The sequence below is a fragment of the Centroberyx affinis genome, unplaced genomic scaffold (genome assembly GCF_046629955.1).
Source record: "Centroberyx affinis isolate AG114_WGS23_722 - 3 ecotype Tasmania unplaced genomic scaffold, CSIRO-AGI_Caff_v1 ptg006451l_1, whole genome shotgun sequence".
Taxonomy (NCBI): domain Eukaryota; kingdom Metazoa; phylum Chordata; class Actinopteri; order Beryciformes; family Berycidae; genus Centroberyx; species Centroberyx affinis.
The window spans coordinates 53,297-71,663 of record NW_027283272.1 but is presented as its reverse complement, the minus strand read 5'-3'; the positions used below and the strand labels follow the sequence as shown (position 1 = coordinate 71,663).

Genomic DNA, 18,367 nt, shown 5'->3' with positions numbered 1-18,367 from the left:
TCACCTCTGATCAGCTTCAGTTCCTAGATCAGCAGGGAGGTCAGAGGTCAGAGGTCAGAGGTCACAGCAGCAGATAACAGATAACTAATATTCCTGATGATCACTGTCAGTTATTCTGGATAAAAACATCAACTAAATGACTAAAGTGTAAGAATTTCAAACTAGTTTTTCCTCTGTATTCTCTCTCTGTACTGGATGGCAGGTTGAACCTTTAATGCAGAAAGTGTAATTCTGTAGGGAAACATCTAGTTCAACACAATCCAAATAAATCCAGTTCCCTCTCAACATGGTGACAGGATATATACTGACTGTTTCACCTTTTCAAATCCTTTTAAAAGACCACATGAAGACTTCATTATTCACTTTATTATTCAATCATTAGAAATAGATAGAAATTAGAAATAGATAGAAATATTTCTCTCTTATTTTTCATCATTTCTGTTACCAGTTGTTAAATATAGCAGTGAGATTTCTGAATAACAGCTGGTGGCTTTTATTTTGTTCTACATTCAGAATTCTGTATTTTGTTGTTTTGTTTTTTATTAGCTGGCAAATAATTAAATGAGAAATTTATCAAATAAACAATAATTCATCCTGTTTATTAAGATCCAAGCAGCAAACTATACATTTTGTTTTTATTTATATACAGTATATATATATATATATATATATATATATATATATAAATATATATACCAAAATGGGGTTAACATACATCAATGGATTTTAAAATGGGAGTATTATATTCAATAAATTGTATTTAGTATTGTATTCAATGTTTTAAATTTCATCGATGATAAATAAATAAATTTAAATTGATCTTCTTGTGAGACCTTTTATTATTTAATTAGATTTTAGTGTAACCTTGCAGGAAATTTTTATTTTATATAGTTTGCAAAATGTCTAATTGATGTTTTCTGTGATAACTGTGTCACGCTGCCTTTGTTAATATTATATAATATTCTTGGGCTGATCATAATGTAATACAATATATTTAGTGTATAATAATATATACTAAATATAAATTATACATTTTTCTTGTGTGAATTAGATTTTGATCCTCATGTATAAAAGACATCCACCTGGGATCCACCTTCTGTCTAACTCTAAGTCGATAAGTTCCTCTATTTAAAGCCATTTCTCTGTCATCATGTTGCTTTATTTAGTTTCTATTTGTAGTTTATTTATTTGTTGGGTTGAGACTCATTTCCACCATGATGCAGTTTCTACAGAATACAACATATTTAGTGAAAGAGCAGCAGGCTGATGCTGGATCCAGTCGTCCATCTGGACGGTAACTGTGTTTTGGAAAGTGCTTTATGAATACAGATGATTATGTTCAGTGTTAAAATAGTGACTAACTCTCTGATGTGTTCTAGGATCCAGGATCCAGTCGTCCATCTGGATGGTAACTGTGTGCTGCCTGTTGCTCCTCTGGTCCGCCTCCTCTCCCCTTTAAAACCTCTGACACAATGGAAAACTACACCATAGGTTCGACCGAGCTGTCGATCACAACCGGCGGCCTTATCTGTCCACCGCAGGGAGCGATGGGAGGTTTGAGGACCTGTTAGAAACCACGCAGCCCTCATGTGATCTCACAAGCCGTCCTTATCTGGCCTCAGCTGAACCGGAGCCGCACTTCTACCAGGTTCAACAGAGGAAACGTCACTGGAGAAAATGCTTTTCCTCCCAAGTGTTGCTCTGTGCTCTCTGTGTTTAGGTGAGTGTTTCCAACCAATCAGGATCCAACAAACTCAACATTTAACAAACTCTGTGACAGTGACCTTCATTTATGTGTCCGTTTCTCTACAGCAGCGGTTGCCATGGCAGCAGAGCTGCTTCAGGACCAGTTATCATTGACCAGCAGAGAAGATGAGAAGGTTTCCTTCAGCTGTAAAAACATTGACCAGTGTAACAGCGATTATGTATTCTGGTACCAGAAGAAAGAGACAGAAACATTCAGAGTTATTGTTCGTATTGATAAGAGGAGTTGTGACGTTAATTCAGGTTACAACCATCCTCAAAAAGATGATTTCTCAGCTGTAAAAAAAGAAAACAGCTGTGAGTTGCGGATCAATAAAGTAAAACTCCTCCATTCAGCCACCTACTACTGCTCCTGTTGGAAGTCAGGTTCCCACAGTGAGAAGTGATCCCTCCACCCTGTACAAAAACTCTGCAGCGTTAACCAAGAAATGAACAGATGGCGACTCTGTTTCTCAGAGGAAGAGACATTGATCTGAGAGCAGGAAACCACAGCCCAGGTTCAGATATTTCACCTCCCATCTCAGTTGTCATCTGGTTCTTAGAGGACACTGCTGAAGACACAGAAATGTCTCTGAGCTCTGAAGCTTTTCTTTACATTGTGTCGTTGCCACCGTGAGTTCTTCAAACCCATCTGCCGATAAAGAACCGATATCCTGGGTGTTGAATAAACTGAGGTACAAGTCCTCAGTTCTCCAGCTTCCTCCAATGTGTACACATCTAAAGAATCGTACACATTGAGCTTTGGACAGTGTAACCCCCCCGATATTATATCCATTTTTAAACTTTGAAGAAGAGCTTTGACTTCAAACAACAATGTTATCAAGTCAGAAATTACTGCCAGGAAATCTGATTCAGACTAAAATACATTTGACAGAAATACACAGTGGAAATACTCTGTAACACTGTCACATCTGTACCACAAAATCACAGAGAGATTTAATGATCAACCTGCCAGGGTCTTTATTGCTGGGGTTGATTTATACATTTGATCTGATGATTAGATTTAAGACAGACAGAAAGACAGAAAGACAGACAGACAGACAGACAGACGGACAGACAGACGGACGGACGGACGGACGGACGGACGGATGTACAGCTGCTTCCCAGCATCTGCTCCTACTTTAATATAGTAAATTTTAAATAATAATAATAATAATAACTTTATTTGTATAGCACTTTTCTAAAAACAATGTTTACAAAGTGCTTTACATACAGTAAAATCCAACAGCAGCAATAAAAGAAAATAGGCATAAAAAGTAAAATATGATGTAGACAGGTACAACTAAAAAAAAAACACAAACCAAAAGAGATACAATTAAAAACAGATCAAACTTTTTCATAAAAGTGTGTGCCGAAAAGAAATGATAAAAAATAAAAAATAGGAATAAAAGGTAATACAGGAGATAAACATGTGCAACTAAAACAAAGAAACAGAGATACAATTAAAAACAGATGGAACTCTAAATATAAGTGTGTGCCAAAACACAAAAAGGCAATAAAATGGATACAGGTACAAGTAGGCAACCGGCGAAGCCCCGCCCCACGCCCCCTGCAGGACCCGCCACCGGCGCAAACGGCCCACAGGGCATCCCCCACGGACCCCACGATCAAGCCGCCCCCACAAAAGCCCAACAGGACCCAGACTGGCCGACCGCACCGGCCGAGCCAGCAGAGACAGCACCCGTCTCCACAACCCGCCAGCCGATCATCGCCCCGAGAGACGAAAGCCACCCCAAGCGCGATATCGCCACGAAACCGAAGACCCCCACACAAAGGCGCACACCCCAGCATGAAATCCCCAGCCTCCCAGCAACCCCACGCATGGAAGCAGCATCCATCCCCCAAAACAACAACCGACCGCCGAGCCAGGAGAGACGAGCACCGCCTCCGACAGACCGACCAGCGAAACCGTCCGATCCAAACCCCATCGAGCCCTGCGGGAAACGGCCCGAACGCACGGCCCGCGAGAGAACGCCCCACAAGCCAATCACACCCACGGCAAGCGCCGCAGGAAGCGCGCGGCGGAACCCCAGCCGAGAATCCCGAAAGCCCGACAGCCAGAACACCCAAGGCCAGCAAAGATGCCACCGCCACAGACAGAGGACTCCCAATGAACAGAGAGTCCGAAGAACAGAACAGCCACCCGAAGACAGAGGCAGCGTTCCGCAACACCGTCACCGCCCCGGCTGCACTCCCCAACCAGCTCAACGCCACCCCAACAGAAGCACCAGCCCCCCCCAGGAAACACAAAGACCCCTCAGTGACTCCAGACTCCTGAACGGCAGTGCAAAGGGAGTGAATCACATAAAAGCCTGTTTATATAAGTGTGTTTTCAGAAGGGATTTAAAAGATGAAACTGATTTAGCTAGCCTGATTTCCTCAAGTAGGTCATTCCAAAGTCTAGGCGCCCTAATAGAGAAAGCGCAGTCACCTTTAGTCTTGAGCCTAGACTGTGGAACAACCAAAAGGGCCTTGCCTGAGGAGCGAAGGCTACGTTCTGGCTCATAAAGAGTTAAAAGGTCAGCAATATAGCTAGGGGCTAGACCTTTCTGTGCTTTAAATGTAATCAGTAAAATCTTAAAATCAATTCTAAATCTTACTGGTAGCCAGTGCAGATATGCTAAGACTGGAGTAATATGGTCTCTACGTTTAGTGCCAGTTAAAATTATAGCTGCAGCATTTTGAACAAGCTGGAGACGTGAGATAGATTTTTGACTGAGGTAGGTATAAAGAGAGTTGCAGTAGTCTAGACGAGATGAGATAAAAGCATGAATTACCTTCTCTAAGTCAGCATGAGATAAAAATGACTTGATTTTTGATACGTTTCTTAGTTGAAGGACGCAAGACTGCACAACTCTCTTTACCTGATCCTCGAAACTCAGGTCACTGTCAAAAATTACTCCTAAGTTTCTGGCCACAGGCTTTATGTTAGATGATAAGTCACCCAGATCATGTAAAATCTGATTTCTTGCGTTGGGCTGCCCAAATAAGACAATTTCAGTTTTGCTTTCATTTAACTGAAGAAAATTTTGTGACATCCAACACTTGATGTCCGTAAGATAGTTTCTCAGAGTGTTAAGGCAGTTGGGATCGTTATGTCTTAAGGGTAGATATAACTGTGTGTCATCAGCATAGCTGTGAATGGAAACATTATGCTTACGAATTATATGACCATGTGGAAGCATGTAGAGGGAGAAGAGGATGGGGCCAAGAATTGAGCCCTGTGGAACCCCACAGGTGATGTCTGCTGTGGTCGACGATGACTTTCCTATTCTGACAGAGAAGGTCCTATTAGATAAATAGGATTTAAGCCAACCCAGTGCTAAGTCTGAGATACCTACCCATTGTTCAAGGCGCTCAATTAAGATAGCATGATCTACAGTGTCAAAAGATGCACTCAGGTCTAGAAGGATTAAGACTGAACATTCTCCTGCATCTGCTGTGAGAAGGAGGTCATTAGCTACTTTGACCAGGGCTGTTTCTGTGCTGTGTAATGCTCTAAAACCTGACTGGAATTTTTCAAAAATATTATTATGGTTCAGATAAGATAATAATTGGGTAAAAACTGTTTTTTCTAAAACGTTTGATAAAAAAGGCAGTTTAGAAATGGGTCTAAAATTGGTAGGATCAGACGCATCAAGGTTGGGCTTTTTAAGAAGAGGCTGGACCACTGAATGCTTAAAACTAGAAGGAAAAGTTCCTGTGGCCAGGGAGCTGTTGACAAAGGACAGAATACTAGGACCTACTGTGTCAAAGACATCTTTGAGAAATTTTGTTGGAACAACATCAGAACAGCAAGTAGAGGACCCCATTTGGGAGACAATATCCTTTAAAAACAATAAAGAAATTGGTTGAAAACAATTTAAAACAGCTGAATTTTCCAACAAAACAGATGAGTCCCTGTCAGCAGGTGAAATCTGACATCTTATATTTTCAACCTTCTGAGTAAAAAAAACAAAAAATTCCTCACACTTCTCTGGGGAGGCTTCAAGGCTGTGGCTGGGAGAGGGGCTAATGACAGAATCTATGGCTTGGAACAGAACCTTAGAGTTGTGACAGTTTTTAGATATAAGGTCTGAGAAAAAAGCAGCTCTTGCATCCTTAACCATTTTCTGATATGTGAGCATTCGATTTCTCAAGATATCATGGAAGATCTGTATATTATTAGCATTCCATTTTCGCTCAGCTTTTCTACATTCTCTTAGAGAGGCCCGAGTTGTATCATTGAGCCTTGGAAGAGCTCAAGGTTTTGACTTCCTGTTTTTGAGAGGAGCAATGGAATCCAGTACTGCCAAACAGGTTTGATTAAAGTGAGTAACTAGCTCATCAGTGTGACTGTGGGAAGTCATGACAGATATATCACTGTGAGTTGCCAGGAAAGCCTCAGAGAATCTGGTAGCAGAGGTTGCATTAAAAATGCGAGAGTTGAGGGGAGAGGATGGCTTTGAGGTAGAAGGAAATAGTGGAGCATCAAATACAATTGCCTTGTGGTCAGACACACACATTTCCTTTATCTCAAGATTATTTAGAGGCAAGCCAGATGATAGTACAAGGTCAAGAGCATGACCCTTTACATGAGTAGGCTCAGTAACAAATTGAATAAGGTTAAAAGACTCAATAAGCAGCATAAAATCACTGACAAGTGCATGTGATGGGCAACACACATGGATGTTAAAATCACCAAGTATTAAAATTCTGTCGTATTTAGGCACAATGAGAGACAGAAGGTCAGACAATTCCTGGATGAAATCTTGGTTCAGTTTAGGGGGTCTGTAGACTAGGACACATAGCAAGGGAGCCTTACCATTTACTAGGAAACTCAGTGATTCAAAAGTGTGAAAAGTGCCATTACAGATAGGGGAACATTTTATATGATTTTTGTGAATAACAGCTACCCCACCACCACGACCAGATAGTCTGGGTTGATGGAAATTAATAAAACCAGGGGGTGTAGCTTCAATCAATGGAGTGAAATCACCTAGACTCAACCAAGTTTCAGTAATCATAAAAAAATCTAAATTAAAAGAGTTAATAAAATCATGACAGATAAAAGACTAGTTAGAGAGAGATCTAACATTCAAAAGTGCAAACCTGACAGCTAGATCTCTTCTTATCTGAGAGTGACGTGCAGACAATTGATAAAAGATACTGAGAGTTGATGCCTCTGGAACTGATCCACGGCTTCACTATATGAAGTCTTTCCCTGGTAATAACAGCAATATTAGTGGGGGAGAAATTATCAATGGAACTGTTTTTTGATAGACCAAGCACTGTGGGATATTCTGATTTTGACCTGGAACCGAAGTTATAGTTACTTGGCCCCTGGGGACGTCAATCGGTGATGGTACTAGTAGTACTAGTAGTAGTAGTAACAGTAGTAGTAGTAGTAGTAGATAGCGATACTTTATTTAATGATCTAGTAAATAATTTTAACAGAACATGCCTGACTATCCTTGATGACATCGCCCTTATTAAGATGAAAAGCACAAAACCCAACGCCTTGCTGTGGCTAAATTACCATACAAGAGATTTAAAGAGGCAATGTAGGAGAGCTGAGAGGAAATGGAAAAAAGACAAACTCCAGGTATCTCTTGTCATCCTTAAAAGTTTGATGTTGGCCTATCAGCATGCAGTAAGGAAGCAAGGTATTCCTATTTCTCAAATTTGATTGTTAACAGCTGCCACAACCCCAGGGTCTTATTCCAAACAATCAACTCAGTAGTTAGTCCTCCTCCTAGTCAGCATATGGAAGCATCCACTGAGAAATGTGAGCAGTTTCGCCAACATCTCTTCAGTAAAATTGATGAGATAAGGCTTCCCTTGGGGCAGATCTTCTGCAATTATTATTCCACTGCTATGCAGACGACACCCAGCTCTATGTCTCTTAAAAGCGGTGCAACTGATAACCTCTCACGTGTTATGGCTTGTCTCTCGGATATCAAGCGCTGAATGTCACAAAACTTCCTCCAGCTTAATGAGTCCAAATCTGAGGTCATTCTATTTGGCCCTCCTAACTCGATTTGTGCACTGATATGTTATACTTTTACAAATAAAGTTTATTATTATTATTATTATTATTATTATTATTATTATTAGTAGTAGTAGTAGTAGTAGTAGTCGTAGTTGCAGTCATAGTAGTAGTAGTAATAATAGGCCTACTAGTAACAGTAGTAACAGTAGTAGTAAGTGTTCAGGTCAGTCAGTGTTCTCTCTTCATTTTCTCCACTAGATGGCTCTGTGTTGTTTTCACAGCTGCAGAAATAATAGCAGAAGAACCTTCATGATGTCATCAGGTTGGATTCACTGTTGGTTCTGGTCTGACTGAAGGACTGGACTGTATGAACTTCACATTAACAGTCACATCCACTAACTGTATTGTTTCTTCAGTAAAAACATGAACCAATGTGCTGTTTCCCATTTAACTCAACATCTTCCAACAAGACAAATCACTCCTCCTCTGTCAAGACAGTGTCTCCTCTTCATCACCTCATCTTCATCACCTCTTCATCATCTCCTCTTCATCACCTCTGATCAGCTTCAGTTCTAACCGCTCTGTAAAGTGTCTCCGTCATTAAAAATACCCTCGTTTGGTTTGACTTTGTGCTATGAAGCATTTTGTCAGAGGAAATCTCACTTCAAAATATTTCACTTTCAAATATTGATGTCATATCATCACAGAATCAAACTCCATATCGCTGTGATTTTCTTGGTGATCGGGTTTCATCTGGACTGGGACTAAAACTCTGACAACTGAGACGGTTTGACATCTGGACTCTATTCAATTCTGTTTTTGTCTGAACTGAAGTTTATATTTTACTAAAACACAACAAGGGAAAAATATTTTCTGCCGTGAGTCAGTTTCCTGTTTCAAAGCCAATGGAAGGAGAAAATATTCATTTCAATCAGAATATTAAAACAAGTGGACAGCAGGATCTGTTTGTCTCTGTTTGTTTCTATTATTGACTATATTTTCTAATTCGTTGTTATTGACTGTATTATCTAATCCTCTGCTATTAATTGTGTATTATTATTATTTTTTTTTATCATTTCTGTCTCCAGTTGTTAAATATAGTAGTGAGATTTCTGAATAACAGCTGGTGGCTTTTATTTTGTTCTACATTCAGAATTCTGTATTTTTGTTGTTTTGTTTTTTATTTGCTGGCAATTAATTAAATGAGAAATTTCAAAAATCAAATAAACAATAATTCATCCTCTTTAATAAGATCTGAGTAGCAAACATAATAAATTCAGAGTTTTTATTTATTTTATCCACATTTTGAATGTGAAGTGGTCTCTAACAAAAGAATGTTGGATTATGTAAAAAAAAAAAAAAAAAAAAAAAAAAAAAGATAACGAACAAAAATTAGATTAACATACATCAATGGATTTTAAAATGGGATTATTATATTCAATAAAGTTGAATCGTATTCAGTTTGTGTTAATTTTTTTTTATTTCATCCATTTTAAATGAATACATTATTTTTTCAATTTTATTCCACTGTAACTTTGCAAGAACTTTAAATTTTATATCATTTGCAAAATGTCTAATTGATGTTTTCTATGATAACTGTGTCACGCTGCCTTTGTTAATATTCTAAATATTCAGCAGTAATTTACATAATGAATGTTTTGCTTCATTAAACTGCAAATGGGAGAAATAGATTTATAAATTAGTTCTGCTGCTTCTTGGGCTGATCATAATGTAATCCAATATATTTAGTATATAATAATATAAACTAAATATATACTAAAAGCCATTTCTGTGTCATCATGTTGCTTTATTTAGTTTCTATTTGTAGTTTATTTATTTGTTGGGTTGAGACTCATTTCCACCATGATGCAGTTTCTACAGAATACGACATATTTAGTGAAAGAGCAGCAGGCTGATGCTGGATCCAGTCGTCCATCTGGACGGTAACTGTGTTTTGGAAAGTGCTTTATGAATACAGATGATTATGTTCAGTGTTAAAATAGTGACTAACTCTCTGATGTGTTCTAGGATCCAGGATCCAGTCGTCCATCTGGATGGTAACTGTGTTTTGGAAAGTGCTTTATGAATACAGATGATTATGTTCAGTGTTAAAATAGTGACTAACTCTCTGATGTGTTCTAGGATCCAGGATCCAGTCGTCCATCTGGACGGTAACTGTGTGCTGCCTGTTGCTCCTCTGGTCCGCCTCCTCTCCCCTTTAAAACCTCTGACACAATGGAAAACTACACCATAGGTTCGACCGAGCTGTCGATCACAACCGGCGGCCTTATCTGTCCACCACAGGGAGCGATGGGAGGTTTGAGGACCTGTTAGAAACCACGCAGCCCTCATGTGATCTCACAAGCCGTCCTTATCTGGCCTCAGCTGAACCGGAGCCGCACTTCTACCAGGTTCAACAGAGGAAACGTCACTGGAGAAAATGCTTTTCCTCCCAAGTGTTGCTCTGTGCTCTCTGTGTTTAGGTGAGTGTTTCCAACCAATCAGGATCCAACAAACTCAACATTTAACAAACTCTGTGACAGTGACCTTCATTTATGTGTCCGTTTCTCTACAGCAGCGGTTGCCATGGCAGCAGAGCTGCTTCAGGACCAGTTATCATTGACCAGCAGAGAAGATGACAAGGTTTCCTTCAGCTGTAAAAACACTGACCAGTGTTACAGCGATTCAGACAAGAACAGTTATGTATTGTGGTACCAGAAAAAAGAGACAGAAACATTCAGAGTTATTGTTCGTATTGATAGGACGAATTGTGCAGTTTATTCAGGTTTCAACCATCCTCAAAAAGATGATTTCTCAGTTGAGAAAAAGGGGAACAGCTGTGAGTTGCGGATCAATAAAGTAAAACTCCTCCATTCAGCCACCTACTACTGCTCCTGTTGGAAGGAAGTTTCCCACAGTGAGAAGTGATCCCTCCACCCTGTACAAAAACTCTGCAGCGTTAACCAAGAAATGAACAGATGGCGACTCTGTTTCTCAGAGGAAGAGACATTGATCTGAGAGCAGGAAACCACAGCCCAGGTTCAGATATTTCACCTCCCATCTCAGTTGTCATCTGGTTCTTAGAGGACACTGCTGAAGACACAGAAATGTCTCTGAGCTCTGAAGCTTTTCTTTACATTGTGTCGTTGCCACCGTGAGTTCTTCAAACCCATCTGCCGATAAAGAACCGATATCCTGGGTGTTGAATAAACTGAGGTACAAGTCCTCAGTTCTCCAGCTTCCTCCAATGTGTACACATCTAAAGAATCGTACACATTGAGCTTTGGACAGTGTAACCCCCCCGATATTATATCCATTTTTAAACTTTGAAGAAGAGCTTTGACTTCAAACAACAATGTTATCAAGTCAGGAAATCTGATTCAGACTAAAATACATTTGACAGAAATACACAGTGGAAATACTCTGTAACACTGTCACATCTGTACCACAAAATCACAGAGAGATTTAATGATCAACCTGCCAGGGTCTTTACTGCTGGGGTTGATTTATACATTTGATCTGATGATTAGATGTAAGACAGAAAGACAGACAGACAGACGGATGGACGGACGGACGGACGGACGGATGGATGTACAGCTGCTTCCCAGCATCTGCTCCTACTGTCATATAGTCAATTTTAAATACTCAGCTCTGTTCTGGCTGGATGCTATATATGCATACCTATGTATAAATATGTACATAGGTATAAATATGTAAGTATTTATACCTATGTATACTCTGGAGTATAGTCTGGTACAATACTCTCTAGACCTGTATATTGCTTCCCATTAGTGACATTAGTCAGGTTCCAACAGAGAACCATGTGAGTCCTTTTGATGTGTCTACTTCTGCTTTATAGGCTGACTAACTCTCAAACAGGTAGAATGTAAAAGAGAAAGAGAAGAAAGAAAAAAGAGAGAAAAGAGAGAAAGAGACCTATTACTAATTTCTACTTGTAATGTTTTATATATTGGAAAAACGTTTGGCACTTCCTATGAGCACTTCACAATAAAAGCCCTGCTCCGTGGGTTTTGTTGTTTTGTTGTTGTTTTTCTTTTTTTTGTAATTTATTTGATTATATCCTGTTATAACATCAACCTGTTGGTTCAGATTGTATTGCATCTTTCTAATATTGAGCAGTTTGCCAGTAAACAGCAAACTACAGTTTGCACTTCCTATGAGCACTTCACAATAAAAGCCCCATTCCGTGGGTTTTTTTTGTTGTTTCTTCCATAGTTGACGTTGTAAACATGGAACTGACATTGTTACTGGGGTATTTGATGGTGGAAAATAACAAATCTTTTGTCAGATTTCAGCCATCTTAACGGGAAGCAGGTGAATTTCAGAAACTATTGCATTTCAACCCAACTCAGTGCCGCCTTCCATCAGTAAACCTGCTCCCATGAAAGTACAGCTCAATAGCTTTCTAGAGAAGTTGGCCCCATGTTTCTAGCCCCTTGTGTTGCTGTATAATAAGCCTTCAAAAGTATTACAGTAAAACAATTCCATGTTTACAACGTCGGCTATGGAAGAAACAACAACAAAACAACAAAACCCACGGAGCAGGGCTTTTATTGTGAAGTAAGTGCCAAACGTTTTTCCGGGTGGAAAGGCAAACTTCTCAATATTATAAAAAAATACAATACAATCTGAACCAACAGGTTGCTGTTATAAGAGGATATAATCAAAAAAATTACAAAAATATACTTTTGTTGGTGCTCTTTTACCGCGATTTCATCAGCTGTGTTTCATGGGCAGAAAGAGGTGTGTTCAATGACTAAACGGATTATGCAACAACTCCCGACTGGTTCTTCTATTTAAATTATGCTTATTGAAAAGAAGATGTAATGATACATACGTTATAAAGTGCTATTTTGTACGGAGTTTATTGAGATACCACTGAAATAACTTGTTATATGGGTTATGAGCCAAATGTATTTCTATAAATCTAGCAGGTGACATCAAATGGTAAATGCAAGCGATTTTTTTTTTCATTTGGCCTCGAAATTGATCTACAACATTTTTTTTGCTGGACCGCAACAGCGGGGCCAGCCCTGCAAACGCGAATGTCTGTCACTGACTGAGTGAGTGATCAAGTTACACCATTGGTCGGACGTGGCACGTGGTACATCATAGGCTCACAGAGCCAGAAATTTAAGTTTTGTTTTCTCCGCCCTCTAGTTTCTCCGCTGAGATCAGGAGCCGTTTCTCCCACACAGTAAGCAGGCTGACCAATATCATGCATGTGAGCTGAAGCTAAAGTAGAATCTATACAATTATATTATATCACCGTTTATGTCGATGCATATGCGCGAGCTCAGTCCACCTGAAGCCCCTCTGTTCTGTCGGGGGAGAGAGACACAAACAAGCATGGAGGTTTCATCACGCCGAGGGCTTATTTCCGACCTTCCCGAAGTTTCCCGGGGCCACGGTTCCGGCCGGTGCCACTAGTCGGGCGCCGATTTGTTCCCGATGATCCGGCCGAGATTTCGGCCGGGGTCCCGACGACGATGCGCCCCCGGTGTCCGGCGAGCAGCGTTTTCGGCACCGACGGGTAACAGAGCGCCTGGCGCTTGGATCGGCAGGATCGATGCGGGCCGTGGGCGCGAGACGAAAGCGATGGAGAGAGAGACGGGACGCCCTGGAACGATCAGTATGGATGTATGGACTATTATTCTGTATTAGCAGTCTACAGCGGAGTTAGTTACACCATCGGTCGGCCGTGGCACGTGGCACACTCATACACGGTCCAGCCATATACTAGTTTTGACCGAGTCTTGTTTTTTTAATTATTATCATCACCAAAGAGCTCAAGCAAAGAAATGCAGCAAACCCGAATGCCTTATTTGGGCAGAAAAGGTGACGCCAGACTGTGTGTTCCGGGGTCCAGGAGAGAAAGTTGCAGGCATCTAATCCTGCCGCGAGAGGCTTTTCCATGGAGACTATGGAACGCCCGGTGCGTCCTTTCCAGACCCGAAAGGATACCTTTAGCGTCGTTATAGAGACGCCAATGGATTTGACAAAGAGTCAACACAGGACGAGTTGGGAATGAGAACGGGTTAGTTGGACTCATTTTAAATCTAGGAGGAATCTAGGATCCCGCCTCTTTCTGCCTCAGTGGCTCAAATAAAGGACCAGAAATGAAGATTTGACAGTCATGTTGATATGAACATTAGAGAAACATCATGAAGCCCAAATATGAGACTTAATAATAATAATAATAATAATAATGATAATAATAAATAATAATTTGGACATCTTCACCTCAGCTGACAGATGGAACAACACAGACAGTTTATGTCACAGGATATTTCACTGTGGGAGGCTACTGGTACAAGATCTTTGGTTCTGGCACCAGACTGTATGTGACAGGTAAGACAAAATGTTCCTTTTTCCTGCAGTGAAAATGTGTCTTTAGTTTGTTTTCTGCTGCTTTAGGCTTTACATGTTAGTCTTTCATCACTGGTTGAGAATTCAATATGCAGCCATTCATACATTAAAACTAAATTAGTATGTGAAGGACGTTTGTGTTGCTTCATCATTTTCTTGTGCGGCCGAACATCTTAAAAATCTGCCAAGTGATTTGAGAAACTCAGCACTGATTCTCTAATTCCATTCTATATTATCACAGGCTGATATTCAATGTATGTGACTGAATTATCATGATGGAGGAAAAGGATTTCTATTGCTTCATATTCATACAGCCCATAATAACATCCTCTTAATCTGTAGGTTACAGATATTTGATTTATTATTTGATGTATGTAATTTATTTGTAAGGGACCATGTACAATGTTAAACATAAATGTTACCATTTGATGTATTGTAGCAGATTTAGCTTAGAGCTCATTTTCATCTGCAGTCCCTTGGCAGGTTACAATTCAAAACATACATATATACAATCTGCACCAAATACAAACACACAACATTAACACATAATAGACATTGAAGTATACAAAATGTAAAAACCAGTGCAGAGTGCATGTGCTTTAAAAATTAAGTCAGTTACAGTCTACAAATCAGTGGTTGCATGTTTGTTTAGCTTTAAGCCAGATTTTTAATTCAGCTTTAAAACTGCTAAAGGAATATACAAAATATCATAAATTATTTAAATTATTCAACGATGGTTCATATATTTTATATGGTATATAATGGTAAATATATTATGATGGTCGATGATGTTAAATCTATTTTATATAGATTTCCTACATGCAAATATATTAACCATCATATAATGGGCCTATAAAAAATATATTTGCCATATGTATTTTATATATTATTTATATGTATTTGTTTATTTGATAATCCAAAAAAAATGCACAGCCATCAGTCATGCATTAATTAAAATCATCGAGGAAAACACATAAAGTTTTCAAAACTTATTTCCAATGTGGTCCTCTTTATATGATGGTAAATATATTTTCTATATTTTCTATTTTATCTGATGGTAAATGTGTGTTGTATGGTATCTGATGGTAAATGTGTGTTGTATGGTATCTGATGGTAAATGTGTGTTGTATGGTATCTGATGGTAAATGTGTGTTGTATGCTTCATGATGTGATGTGGTGTTTTATCTCTGGCTGTAAACTGCTGTTGACTAGATGAATGTGTGACTGTCTTGTCAAACCTCAGCTGAGCCAGTCGTGAAGCCCAAAGTGAGCGTGTACCCAGCGTCCAGAGCGGACCTGAAGGGGAAGAGCTCCCTGCTGTGTCTGGCCACATCCATGTTTCCTCCTCTGGTCCGGTTCTCCTGGAGGAGAGAGGAGAAGACCGGGCCTCCCGAGGGAGAGACGGTGGAGCTCGGAGAGCCGGTGGAGCTCGGAGAGCCGGGCCGCCCCGCCTCCATCATGCTTATCGATCGGGAAAAGGCGGCGGCGGATCGATACGTCTGCTCCGTGGAGCACCAAGGAGGCGCGGTGGAAGCCCGGATACCGGCAGGTAATGAAGGCCGGCCGCTCGTGTTTAGCGCTGATTTAGCTTCATTTTTCACATCGGACTCCTTTTCTATTTCAGAGCCTCCTGTGGCTCCAACAGCAGCTGCTGCAGCCAGCGGCCCTCCAGAAAGAGACACAGCTCACCAGACTGACTGTAAGATCACCTGCTGCTGCACATTCACTACTCAGCATTTGGACAGTTTGGGGCTTTACAGCTGTGAGGAGCACAAGCTACATTTAAACTGACTGTTTTGCTCTAGAGTTTTCTACATGTTGTTGTGTATGATCGTCACCTTGGAACAGGTGTGTTATGTCACGTGATTTTCTGCTAGGGTTTCTGGGTATTTCACATGGAGATTCTCTGCTGTTTGGAACATTGGCCATTTTAGACTCTTTTTAGGGGTGCTCAAGCACACCTACATTTCATCTCAGCACCCCTAAAAAATAATAAGAATTAAGCCCGACGGACGGAAAGTTATTGATACTGCATCACAGCATTAAGTTTTCTAAAGTGTTTTTCAAGGTCAGGTGGTCTGGGGAGATTTTAACTAATGCACTTTATTATTTTAGTTAAAGTAGTCACAGTGTTTCTTATTGTGATAGAATTGGGCTTTATGGTATATTTACAGTACATTTATGGACAGTGAATTGAAGCACTGGAACAAACCCTCACTCATTGGAAATGTCTGTTTTTCCATAGATGGAGATACGAGAAAACAGCCAGGTTCAGGTGAGAGAGTAAGGTCAAAATGACGTTACCTGACTGCTTTGCCCACAGCAACCCAATATTCAAGTAGAATAATGTTATAAATTGATATGGATCAATTTATACCTCTTATTAGATTATAAATACCCCTTTTGGTTCACAGCACAAAGAGGGAGAGAGGAGGATAGAGAGCAAGAACCAGGTGAGAAAGTGGACAGGTAGTCAAGACCACATAGTTATAATGCCAAGGCAGCTTGCTTGATGATATGGTGGACTGTCCCCATGTGGTTCAGAGACTGAAACAATGTTTTGTACATTTCTCCTCATATCTGCTTTGCTATAACTTGATCTTTGACTTACTTTGGAAAGTTCTGGTCATTATGATCGAGTCTTTGCCTCAGGTTTTATGAACTAACTGAGGGTCCTCTCTAAAACAGGTGTATTATATTGAAATGTGTGATTGTTCATTCTGAACCATTATTATTATGCACTACAATAGACCACCCAACTAATTAGGTTGCTTCTGAAGGTAACATTGTGTACCTAATTGAATTGAGGTTTGCCAAAGTGAAAGGGGTTGAATACTTTTGCAAACAGCATATTCCATTTTTCATTTTCTTCAAAAATATTTGGTGGTGTAAAACTCATGTTACTTACTAGTAAGTCATTCAAAGTATTATTGTTGTAAATTAAAATATCATATATAGAAAAATATGAATTGTTATCCAGTGAAATGAGTGATTTAGCAGGGGGGTTGAACACGTTTACAAGGCACTGTATGCATGTCACATTCTCATTAGGGGCTGAGCCCCCCTAAAGGTCTGATCCTAGAATCGCCCCTGGTTTGGAATCAGTTTGAGGAAGAGCTTGTTGCTCCAAACGTCACTTCTTTATAAAGTTTTCATATGGGAGCGTTTCTGTGTGCGGATCTTCTGTCCTTCACTTGATATTTTCTTTGATCCAGCACCTTTCTTCTGGATGTGCACATGTGTTTTGTTCTTGATTTTTCCTGAAGACTAAATGCAAAACATTTCCATAGTTGGATGAATGAGCAAACAGAGAGGAATGGTTGACTTGTGCTGTTTGTCTTGTCTCCAGTCTCCTTCCAGTCCCAGTGCAGGGTGAAGCTGCTCTCTCTGGTTTACACAGTGATGATAGTGAAGAGCATGGTGTACTGCTGTGGACTCTCTCTCCTCATGATCCATACAAACAAGGGAGGCTCCACCAACACACATGCTGACTGACTGCCATGTTCCTCTGCTTTCTGTCCAGCTTTTCATCAGAACAAATGTTTCTCTCATCTTGTTCTTCCTGTTTCAACTTGTTTCAATACAGTAAAATATTATCATATTATCATTTTTTTTATTGTTTTTTTATTCCAGATTCATGATTGTGTATTTGTGTTGTAGTTTTATTTGGTATTAATTAATAAAAATAAACAGTTTTAATACATTTGTTTTCTAATATAATCCAATCTGTCTCATAATTGAGTTCACCAGAACAATCTGAGCAGCAATCATAACAAATTCAGATTATTTTTTATCTTATTTAGCCAAATTGTGAATTTGACATTATTATTAAAACAAATGTAATGAACATGTTTGATGTGTTAAGATCATTAAAGGATTTTATGAAGGCAGCATTGTACTTTCAGATATAAATTTTCATTGATATAGTTTCTTTCTTTCATCTAGATAGTTTCTTCTGCTGCCTTTTATCTTTTTAATTTGTTTTCAGAGAAACTTTACAAAATATTGAAGTTAGTATCAGTTACAGCATTTGTAATTTTTGTCTATGATAATATTCTGAACATTTATTTGAACAATGAATGCTTTGCTCTATAATATCGTATTGCTTTGCTCAGCAGTAGATATATTGTTTATTATTGTCTACTATTGCTTCTCTTTTTTCTTAACATCTGCATTCTGTCAGGAAGGTTTTATTCTTATTTTATTTTTGTGAAGCACTTTGTAACCATTTTTAAAAAAGTG

The 18,367-nt window shown here is 39.5% G+C and overlaps 1 protein-coding gene across 1 annotated transcript; it reads left to right on the top strand.

Moving 5' to 3' along the window:
* The first annotated feature begins 1,677 nt into the window (after positions 1-1,677).
* Positions 1,678-17,737, top strand: LOC139638638 (immunoglobulin lambda-1 light chain-like). Its single transcript, XM_071512699.1, has 8 exons — positions 1,678-1,708; positions 1,801-2,130; positions 14,060-14,107; positions 15,369-15,674; positions 15,750-15,824; positions 16,371-16,400; positions 16,540-16,578; positions 17,475-17,737. Exons 1-8 carry the CDS (start codon positions 1,678-1,680, stop codon positions 17,618-17,620), a joined length of 1,005 nt encoding a protein of 334 aa, XP_071368800.1. The 3' UTR covers positions 17,621-17,737.
* Positions 17,738-18,367: the final 630 nt, after the last annotated feature.

Excerpts from the sequence above, each read along its gene's own strand:
- LOC139638638 (XM_071512699.1), top strand. The coding sequence starts at position 1,678 with ATGCTTTTCCTCCCAAGTGTTGCTCTGTGCT. Across the intron at positions 2,131-14,059 it reads CTGCTCCTGTTGGAAGTCAG|GCTACTGGTACAAGATCTTT; the intron begins GTTCCCACAGTG and ends TCACTGTGGGAG. Across the intron at positions 16,401-16,539 it reads GAGAAAACAGCCAGGTTCAG|CACAAAGAGGGAGAGAGGAG; the intron begins GTGAGAGAGTAA and ends TTTGGTTCACAG.